The 11,170-nt window shown below is 50.2% G+C and overlaps 1 protein-coding gene across 2 annotated transcripts in view; it reads right to left on the reverse strand.

Annotated features, from left to right (window-relative positions):
• Positions 1-4,992: 4,992 nt before the first annotated feature.
• CENPS (centromere protein S) overlaps positions 4,993-11,170 on the reverse strand; it is an 11,381-nt gene continuing 5,203 nt past the window's right edge. For both annotated transcript variants that reach the window (XM_077763832.1, XM_077763830.1), the window contains exons 4-5: positions 7,387-7,453; positions 4,993-5,414 (exon numbers count right to left, since the gene is read on the reverse strand). In XM_077763832.1, the coding sequence (XP_077619958.1) occupies positions 5,265-5,414; positions 7,387-7,453 (217 nt within the window). In that variant the 3' untranslated portion in view covers positions 4,993-5,264. The remainder of the gene's footprint in view (positions 5,415-7,386; positions 7,454-11,170) is intronic.

Here is an 11,170-nt window from a genome sequence, read left to right on the forward strand (position 1 = left end):
GTCAGCACAGAGCCCGATGCGGGGCTCGAACCCATGAACCATGAGATCATGACCTGAGCCGAAGTCAGACGTTTAACCGACTGAGCCACCCAGGCGCCCCCCTGCAGCTGTATTTTTGTGTACACCTGTCAAAAGCCTGCACCGTGCCACCCCCCCCCCGGTACCCCCACACCCAGGCCTACGCCATCAGAGTTCACAAAAGCACCTTTGGATGAGAGTTAACCCCTTCATTAAAGCCTCCCCGACGCTGCCCCGGGTTCCGGGCAGATTTGGGTGCTCTGGAGGGCGCTGCCCTCTCCCCAACATCCTGCCGAGAGCAAGCAGGCGGCCGTGAGAACAGAGCCGGGTGGTTCAACATGACACAGGGTTGGCCAAGGGCGAGGAGCTTAAAATCTGAAATTCCACCCACGTCGGGCTGGTTGGAACCTGCTCCGGAGCCGCAGAGCAAGGGGGTGCCGAGGGCGCAGGGAGGCGCTCAGCTCGCAGGCAAGGAGGCCCCGCGCGCCTGCTCCAGCGCCAGGCGGGCCAGAAATAGGGTCCTCCCGCCGAGGCCCCCTCAAACTACCCCGCACCTGAATCACCTTGTGAAAACGGACTCGAAAGTGCTGATTTTTTAATTTTAGAAATTTTTAAAACTTTAAATCTAAGTCAACATATAATGTAAGAATGGTTTCAGGAGTAGAATTCAGCGAGTCATCACTTACATACGACACCCAGGGTTCATCCCAACAAGTGCCCTCCTTCGTGCCCACCCCCACCCACCTCCCCTCCAGCAGCCGTCAGTTTGTTCTCTGCATTTAAGAGTCTCTTATGGTTTGCCTCCCTCTCTGTTTTTATCTTATTTTTGCTTCCCTTCCCCAAAGTACAGATTCTGATGCAACAGGTTCCGGGAGTAGCCAAGATCCCACTGAGCTCCGGGGGGGCGGGGCGCTGCAGGCTGCTGGTGCCCCCACTCGTGGTCATAAACTCGCACTTTTTTCTGCGTGAAACAGAAATCAGAATGCATCACGTGGAGCCAGGAGCACGACTTTGCACGTGTGTCGGGTGTAAAAGGCACTTCCCCTGAATGACCTGCACTTGACCCGCTTTCCCTCCCTGGGAGTCCTCCTCCGTGCCGCACCTCCCCCAGCCCCAACCGCTTCCCTTCACTGGTCCCACTTTCAGCCTCACACGAGCAAAGGCCCTCTTCATCCACCCAGGATGACCGGTAAACTGAGACCCGGGCCACAGAGCTGCTAAACGTGGCCAGGAGCCACAGCAAGGTCCCGAGAGGCAGTCATGCAGCGGGAGCACGTAGGTTCTCGGCCACAGTCCTGGGACCCCCCGCTCACGGGGAATGTGTCCATGTGAAGTTCCATCTCATCACAGGACTTGAAAGGGTCTGGGTAAAACCTCCATGACCTGAGGAGTCCTGGCTCATATATTTTTCTATACTAATTTCTTTGCCTAAGCACCACAAATGGATTAAAAACTGAGGGATTTTTACAGATGAGAAATTCACAGCAGCTCGGCCAGTTTCTTGTACCCTGAGTTATTTTGCAGATATTTTTTAAATGTTTATTCAGTTTTGAGAGAGACCACGAGAGCAGGGGAGAGATAGAAAGAGATAGAGAGAGAGAGAATCCCAAGCAGGCTCTGCACGGACAGCAGAGAACCCAATGCAGGGCTTGAACTCACAAACCATGAGATCGTGACCTGAGTGGTCAACAGACTAAGGCACCCAGGCGCCCCTATTTTGCAGCCTTTACTCGACAGACTCATTAAACCCTCTGAGCACCTAGCGTGTACACAGAACGACAAAGGACCCAGCCCACACCACCCCAGCAGCGCTGTTAGAGCCCAGCCAGGGGGCAGGACACGCAGCCTACAAATGAAAGCACACTTTTGGGGTGACGGTAAGTGAGCCGGGGAGGGCCGCGTGGGGCGGGGGAGGAAGGCTACGTGTCATCTCAGTACTGGCTGTTTCCAAGGAGGGGGCAACGTGTCTTCAAGGTGAGGGCTGCAGACGAAAACCCTGGCTTTGCTATTTAATTAGCCTCTCTGTGGCCCCAGTTTCCTCGTCTGGGAAATGGGGATGAACAATAGCGCCTGCTGCCCACGTCACGGAGTCGTTGTGAGGACCAAATAACAAACCCGGCACAAGTGGAACGTACAGCGGGCACTCGTGCTCGGAACCGCTGTTGACATCTCCTCAGTCCTTCTTGCTCCCATGACGGAGAAGAGCCACACGCCACGTGTGGGAACCCCAACCGAAGCCACGCAGCCTAAGCAAGGGCTCTGCTTGCTCCACCGGCACCTCTCACGCACCGGGGTGCCCACCGCTGCACAAGACACCAGGTGACCACCCTTCTCCAGCCCAAAGCCTGTCCGCAGGGAGCTGATAATCTGAGGTCTTCTGCAAGTATGTGTTTCTGAAAAGATGCAGAGTGGGAACTTTGAGTAAAAGGAACCCAGTACTGGGGCTCCTGGCCGGCTCAGCCAGTAGAGCACGGGACTCTTGATCTCAGGGTCCTGAGTTCAAGCCCCACATTGGGCATGGAGCCTACTTAAACATAAACAAATACGTTAACACACACACACACACACACACACACCAGAAAACAAAAAGGGCAGTACTGAATTATTTTGAAAAACAGAGACAGCTCATTCTAAAGGACAGAACAGGACCCAGATAGAAGTCACAAAAGGGGCGCCTGCGTGGCTCAGTCGGTTAAGTGTCCGTCTTCGGCTCAGGTCATGATCTCGCAGTTCATGAGTTCAAGCCCCACGTTGGGCTCTGTGCTGAGAGCTCAGAGCCTGGAGCCTGCTTCAGATTTTCTGTCTCCCTCTCTCTCTTTCTCTCTGCCCCATGCCTGCTCACGCTCTCTCTCAAAAACGAATAAAGACGTTAAAAAAATTTTAAAGAAGTTAGAAAAGACTTTTGTCTGTATACGGAAGAAACTTGCGAGTGTCCCATAACCAGAAGGGCTCTGCCCTGGAGAATGCTGTGAGAGTTCCTCGTTGGAGGAGACTGGACTAAACGACCTCTAGGGCCTCTTTATAAATCCACGGTTCAGTAAAGGGAGGAAGTGTCCCGATCTAACCCTTCTGGGACAACTAGGCTCTAAGGTATCGGCTGCGTACGAGCCAGTGCCGACCCTTCCCGCCGCGTTCCAGGGGCTGCTGTGTGCGGAAAGGGGTGCCTTCCAAGTTCCCTGGCTCCAGTTAACTTCGGTAATAACACATCAACACCACACCTTATATTCCAAGCTCTTGGGGAAACTGGTGTAACAAGGAAGACAACACATACTATAAATGTAGGTTGCCCCCAGCTGTGTTCCAAGGACACCTTCACTCCAAAGACACGAGCCTCTTTATGCAGTTCATCATGTGGTAAATGGCTAATAGGTTAAAAATTCAGATGAGCTTCCGGGACACTTGAAGAAGCCAGCCCACAAAACAGGGCCCTCTGCCACTCCTTTCTGCCATCTGTCCCCAAAGATGGCCTCGCACAAGACGGTCGGCATCACTTTGGATATTCCAGAGTAAACAAGACCGCATCTCGAATGTGCAGAGGGGAAGAGGAAATAGTCAGCGCTTCCTTACAAAGTCTGACCACTCCCGTGTCGTGAGCCCTGAAAAACGTACTCACCTGCAGTATAAGTAGGTCACACATTAAAAGTGCCAAACAAACCAACAGATGACATGCACATCAAGTCAATTTTACGATCTGGCTAGAAAATTTCACACCAAAACTCACGGCAGCTCCAAGGTGCCCTCGCCAAGCCTGTAACCAGGGACAGGACGCCCGCGGCGCAGAGTTCACCACTTCCAATCGTGAGTGTCCCGAGTTTCGAGAGCTCCAGAAATCCACAAACACGAGACGCACAGTAACAGTGCCCCCCCTTCCCCTTCCTGTCACATACAACCTCGCTGCAAGGTGCTGGGCGCCCCACTGCACTGAGAACACAAACCTACCAAAGTCACACGGCCACCGGAGTTGCAAAACCAGGATGCAAATCCAAGACTTCTGGAAAGTCCATGGCATCCACTGTCTAACCTCTCGTGACGTGCAGTTCACGACAGCATATCCGGAAGTGAAGCTGCTCACGCAGACCAGGGCGGGAGTGTGACCTAAGGGTGGATTCTCTTTCCTTTCTCCGATGTGACACACAGTCATTTCCAGAGATGAAATGGCTCGTCCTTTGCGGGGCCTGATGCCGAGAAGCTTGGCTTCAGTGCTTTCCTGTGACCACAGCCCACGACCGCCCTCGGGGAGCCAAACTTTGGCGTGTCTCTTGCACATCATAGTTGGGCACGGGTGGTATAAATTCTATCCAAACACGTGTCCTCGTCTCTCTTGCCCTCTCTTTAGTCAGCACTCCCCAGTGTGACTACTGTCTCTGATCCGTAGAGCCGGGCAGTGAGTTAACCTCTTCGAGCCTCAGTCTGCATGTCAGTAAAATGGGGATAATGAGATCCACACTGATAAGGCTGTGGAAATGCACGGAGGTACTATGGGAAGCCTCCGGGGCAGCTCGGTGCACAGAACTGGGCTCTGCAAACGCTGCCCCCCACTTCCCTCGCTTCCCCCTGGAGGGGAAATGCACACCCCGGGCCTCCCAGACACCCCCGAGAGAAGACACAGAACCGGGCGCTTGGGAGGACCAGCCCTCACATCTGAACCAGGACACAACACGCTGAAGCATCTGGGAAGAGCCCAGGTTTTCCTCTCCAGGAAAACTTCCGGCCGTAGAACTATAGTTAAATTACAAAATAACCAAGAGAAAGGTTGCATCAAGTGAGTTCTGGAGAAAATCACCTTTAAAAAGTAACACGGACAATTTCCAAACATCACGTTTACCCGTGGTCACAAGTGACCCAGGTTGAAAAGCTTTATTGCTGGTCAAAAGAACTAAAAGAGCTTTATTATTTTTCGGGGACTGAAAAATTTCAGTCAGCCTGAAAAATTACATAGAATATAGAACGTATTTTCTTAAGAAATCGACCACATTTAAACTGCTGAAACAATTTTATTAGCAAGAGATAGAATTTCCAATCTTTGCCACTCAAACCATGCCGTTAGCGGGGGCTGGAGACGGAGTATCCTGCTGGAGAGTCTCTCTGACACCAGCTCCGGCAGCCAGTGATTCTGAGAACGCAGCACGGCAAGCCTCTTAGCCTTTTGTTTAAATCTCTGCTGATCCCCTGGAAAATCCTTCTGTGGCCACGTCGGCTCTTGGCAACCCTCCCCGCTGAAGGCCGCCTGCCTTTGCCCGTGGTGGCTACACAGTCGAACTGTCCCTTCCTGCTGCTCCGGCCTCTGCTGGCTCCACTGGTTTCTTGTTTTCTTCCTCTAACTTCTTCTTCTTTTTTGCTCTTTGTTCTGAGTTAAACTGAGTGAGCTCTTCGTTTTTCTCTGTGATGTATTTTAGCTGAAAGAAAGAAAGAAAGAGAGAGAGGAGAGGGAGGGAGGGAAGGTGGGGAAGGAGGGATGGAGGGAGGGAGGGAGAAAGGAAGGAAGGAAGGAAGGAAGGAAGGAAGGAAGGAAGGAAGGAAGGAAGGAAGGAATACATTTGTATCTGGCTGTGCCATTTTATAAGCCTGCGGGAGGCAGTGGGAATCCACACGCCTCCCTAAGAATTTGGGTGGAAAAGCCTGGGTTACATTCCTTAGAGTGAAACAGAACTTCCCATTTTTTCTGGAAGAAGTAATCAACTACAAAAATCAACTGATTACTGCCTACACGCCTACCAAACAGGTAGGAAGGAACTCCTTAAAGAATCAGAAGGGTTAAAACGTGGAACTTGGGGCGCCTGGGTGGCTCAGTCAGTTGAGTGTCCAACCTTTGACTTCGGCTCAGATCATGATCTCACGGTTGTGGGATCGAGCCCCTCCACTCAGCACGGAGCCTGCTGCCTGCTTCGGATTCTCTCTTTCTCCTTCTGCCCCTCCCCACCCTAAAATAAATAATATTAAAAAAAAAAAAAAGCAGAACTGGCAGAAGGCACGCCGGCGCTGAACCTGCCCTATACCAGCTCCGGTGCAGCCAACACCCCCTAACGTATCCAGCTAACATTACTGAGCAATATATGCACCCGGTTGTAGGGGTAGACGGTGCACAATGTAGGATCCCTGCCCTCCGGGAGGATTTCAGCAAATGTATACATTTAGCTGCAACCCTGTCTGATGAAAAAAAAAAACAAAAAAAAAACGAAGAGTCCAAAATAAAAACAATGTTTGCAAGTAAACAAATGTGCAATAAACAGATAACTTCCCAATTAGTATTCTAAGGTGACCGGCACTGACCAGTCCTTTGCAAAAACTGCCCACGGAACAGACCACTAACGGCTCTGACGCGCCCCGACTTTCTGGGCAGAGAGGAGGAGCGTCTTCCCCGCTGACACACAGCACCAGCAGCCACCTTCGCTATTTTCCGGAGGGATCACGTCATCTTTAACCTTGACTTAGGCTTTAAAAAGAGGACATTCGAAAAGCAGAGGGGGAAAGAGAGCCCGGCACATGGAAGCAGCGCTCATTCCGGGCGAGGAGGTTAGGGCTCAGCTATCAGAGAGCTTCGTATTCGGCTCCAGGAAGTTACTGGACTCCAGCTGCCTCCCCTGTAAAACCAGGCTAATAAATCCTGTTCTTAAAAACCCTCAGAGGGTGGTTGTGAGGTTTAAATAATATATGTAAAGTAACAGCTATAAATGCCCCCTGTAAACTGTCAACTGCCGTACAAACCCATTCGACAACTACTTGCCGACACCAGCTGGGCGGCAGGCTCTGTTCTAGGCCCGGCAGATGGAGCAGAGACTGAAGTCGCTGCCCGGGGGGAGCACAGTTACGGGACATAAAGTGTTGTCACCGCTAGGATTCCACTAGTCATAAAACCTCACAGATGCCCCGGATGTGCCCTGGGCCGCTGGCCTGGGATCGTCCAGCATCACCTGAATGATGGGGCCGGGTCCAGAGGACTGCTAGATTTCTGAGAAAAGACAGAAAACGCGCTCAGTTTTCTGCCCGTCTCAGCTGTACGGACCCTCCGCCCATACCTGGCCCGTCAGGCTCGTGGCCACCGTAACGGAACTGTCCCCACACACTCTAGCCTGTGGCCTGTCTCTGCCATCATGCTGTAGATGAGACGCAAGGCCAAAGTTTTGAGATGTTACAAAAAAGGCAAATTGTGAAACCCAGAGAGTGCTGATTAGAAAATTCCAAATTGGCTTAGTACGATCCATCAGGAAGAAAGAGAGACTATAAATTACGGGCAGGTCTGAATGGTTCGACCGTCTCTCGTTTTTAATGCAAGGTGCCCTGGGGAATCACTTCATGGCTGCAAGTGATTAATTGGGAATAATGTATTCTGATGGGAAAGGGGAGCGAGGAAAGAAATTCATCTCTCACCAGTGAATTACTCCTCCTGGCTAAGAGCTTCACATCTTCCGTGTTAATTGTGCTTCTTTTCGCGTGTCTGTAGAAAGGGCAGGAACAATTCACCAAAATGTTTAGTCTCATTCGAGTTTTGATGAAACCCAAAAGTTCATGGTCAGAGTCCAAACTAGCAAGGATCTCTAAGTAGCCCATCTTTTTAGATTAAATTCATTAAGCAACAATGACATAAAAACGACTGAAGTGACTTCGCCAAGATACCAATTAAATAAAGAGACCAAGGAAAGCAAAAGCCCATCTGTCCACCTCCTGCCCGAGTAGGGACTTGCTTGGGCACAATGGTCACGGGGCCACCACGGGGCCCACCTCAGGAAGAACAAGCAGCACGTCTGTGCACACCCTTAGTGGAAGGAAGACACAGCACAGGATCACGATACAAAGGTTGCCTACACTTAAATAGATGTTAAGTAGAAGAACAAAGAAACAAGTCCCTGAGGTTCCTCTCCAAGGGCAAAGTCGCAGGAAAAAGCTCACACGACGTCCCCCAACGCCCCACTCCCCACCAGGGAGGTACTGCGCTCCCCTGACAACAGCCTGGCTAGAACAAAGAACCTCCTTTATTTTTTTAAATGTTATATTTATTTCTGAGAAAGAGAGAAAGAGACAGCGTGAGCAGGGGAGGGCCAGAGAGAGAGGGAGACACAGAATCCGAAGTAGGCTCCAGGCTCTTATCTGGCTGTCAGCACATAGCCCAACGCGGGGCTCGAACCCACAAAGTGCGAGATCATGACCTGAGCTGAAGTCAAGACGCTTAACCGACTGAGCCACCCAGGCGCCCCCAAAGAACCTCCTTTAAACTGGAGTCTGTATCTTGCTCACAACTTGGACTGCTATTCTCATTCCAGTCCTCTTATCCTGGCTTTAATAGGCGAAGCTGATAAGTCTGATGAGCTCTAGTCAATAATCTATTACTCTAATTACACCCTTTCTTGCCATTTCTTTCTTTCTTTTTTAAATGTTTATTTATTTTTGAGAAAAAGAGACAGAGCATGAGCGGGAGAGGGGCAGAGAGAGAGGGAGACACAGACTCTGAAACAGGCTCCAGGCTCTGAGCTGTCAGCACAGAACCCGACGTGGGGCTCGAACTCAAGAGTGGTAAGATCACGACCTGAGCCAAAGTCCGACGCTTAACCGACTGAGCCACCCAGGCGCCCTGCCATTTCTCGGTTTCTCCAAAAAAAAAAAAGGAGAAACTTTGTACACAGGAACAAGCAGGCAGGTGTCCTGAACAACCAATGAAGTGGCCAGCACACAGAACGTCCCCACCAAATACCTGTTCCACTAATAATAAACTCACGTGGAAATTCTACTCTATAATTTGGCCAAATTAAACCTTCCCATTCTGCTAAATGTGCAAACATCATGTGTCCTCTCATCACGNGAGGAGAAACTTTGTACACAGGAACAAGCAGGTAGGTGTCCTGAACAACCAATGAAGTGGCCAGCACACAGAACGTCCCCACCAAATACCTGTTCCACTAATAATAAACTCACGTGGAAATTCTACTCTATAATTTGGCCAAATTAAACCTTCCCATTCTGCTAAATGTGCAAACATCATGTGTCCTCTCATCACGACTGACACGATCTGCCTCTGCTGATAATATCCACTTCAGGAGACAGCTTCGGGGGCGCCTGGGTGGCTCAGTAGGTTAAGTGTCTGACTTCGGCTCAGGTCATGATCTCATGGTTCGTGGGTTTGAGCCCTGCATTGATTGGGCTCTGTGCTGACAGCTCAGAGCCTGGAACCTGTGTGGGATTCTGTGTCTCCCTCTCTCTCTGCCCCTCCCCCACTTGCTCTCTGTCTCTTTGTCTCTGGCACGCCCTCAAAAATAAGTTAGCATTAAAAGCAATTTAAAAAAAAAAAAAAAGAGACTGCTTCCATTTAGCCATCCGCAAGCACCAGGACAGAAGGGAGGAGTCAGAAGGTGACTTCAGAGCAGCCTCAAAGGAGGAAGGCGGTGCCCAGATGTGCGGGATGGAGGCTGCCAGGTGCCGCGGACACAGTGTGGCCCTCAGCCACACCATGGGGCCACTCCGTCGGTCTTCACATTCTTCCCAAAATGCCACAAAAGGAATAAGTGGAAGGAAGCAGCATACCGAGCTGTTGATGGAGTAAGGTTAGTTGATCTGCTCATGGGGAAGCGTTTAGGAAATGGCAGAGTCCCCACCCCACCCCCCACTCCGCCTGTTATCTGGTACCGTGGCTCCGTGTTTTACCGCTAACACTTCCCTAAATGGGGGGCAGGTATATCTGATGGCGGCTGCGGCACATCAGAGATGCTCCTAAATCAAACCTCTGACTCCGGAAAAGTCCTCCAGGGAAGATTACAAAGCGATCTGTCATAGGACACTTTTAGCAACACAGGTTTTAAAGACTATTCCCAAAATGTTCCTAGAATTTATTCACTGTCCAGTATCTGCCTTCATCAAGATGTTACATCTTTAACACTTTAACAGGATTAGCTGACTAGAGATTGCAAAGTTAAACAAAGGAAATTCACAACTTAAACTGTGAGATAACTTTCCAAAGTTTACAGGCAAATTATTTCCAACTTAGACACATTTTCTCACTGAAGCAATGTTACAAATACCGGTTAAGTTCCCAGCCAGCCTACTTAGATTATCTAAGCTGGCCTGAAGCAGACCTTCAGACTCCTTGTCGGGCTCACAGTTCGAGAAGACAGTGGCCACGGGGAAGACACAAAGCCACAGGATAAACAAAGCTGACCTTCTGGGAATATCAAGTTCATCCCGTGATATACTCTAAAACAGGATTTGTTTTTTTATATGACAGCGAAGTGAAATATTATGAAGATCACTATGAAATTAAGACAAAGGCTGAGTCTTCAAAGAAAATCTGCACTTGCGTCGGCTCAGGGCTCAGGGGTGGCCGGAGTGTGCAGGGCGCTACCTGCGGACATACTCGGACCCGCGGGAGGTGAGGCATCCCCTGGTCAGTGAGTCTCTGTCACGCTCACTTAGACAAGAGCAGCGTGAGAGCCTTCACACAGACCCCTCAGATGACGTCCTTCCCCAGGGAGCTCACGGTCTAAGTGATAAACATGACACTCTCCCCGCCCCCCCACCAAATACCCAGCAAAAGAAATTCAACCTCTTTTTTTTTTTTAAAGCACGGTAACAGTTAGGGAGTCCTTCCCCCGACATTTTTTTATTAAGAGCCTAGTTTTAAGTAATCCCTACACCCAACGTGGGGCTCGAGCTCACAACCCCGAGACCAAGAGTCATGCACTCCACCGACTGAGCCAGCCAGGTGCCCGGAAAAATCAACCTCTTGATATAATGATAAAACACGGAGTGCCTGAAAGCTCAAGGTGCTACAATGCTAAACATTTCCAATTTCGTTTTTATTTGTAGTATTTTTATAGAAGCATCTAAAAACGTTCATGGTCTTTTCCCACAGCTAACACAGAAATGGCAAGAAAAGTCACCAAGGGGGGCACGCTACTGGCATCCACCAGGGAGAGGCCAGAGAAGTCAATAAAACACCCGACACTGCACAGGGCAGCCCCCACCGCAACCCAGAATGATCTGGTCCAAACTGTCAACGGTGCTGAGGCCGAGAAACCCTGCTCTGTATCGATAAACTTCATGCTCAAATTAAATACTCATCTGCTTACTTATTTACGTTCCTGTGCCACCCTCTGTAATAAAAAGTTGTATTTAAAAGGAAAGAAATGGCCAGGAAAGGTGATAAATGGGTTTTACAGGAAACGAG

This window comes from Crocuta crocuta, unplaced genomic scaffold (genome assembly GCF_008692635.1).
Source record: "Crocuta crocuta isolate KB4526 unplaced genomic scaffold, BGI_CrCroc_1.0 scaffold13, whole genome shotgun sequence".
NCBI lineage: Eukaryota > Metazoa > Chordata > Mammalia > Carnivora > Hyaenidae > Crocuta > Crocuta crocuta.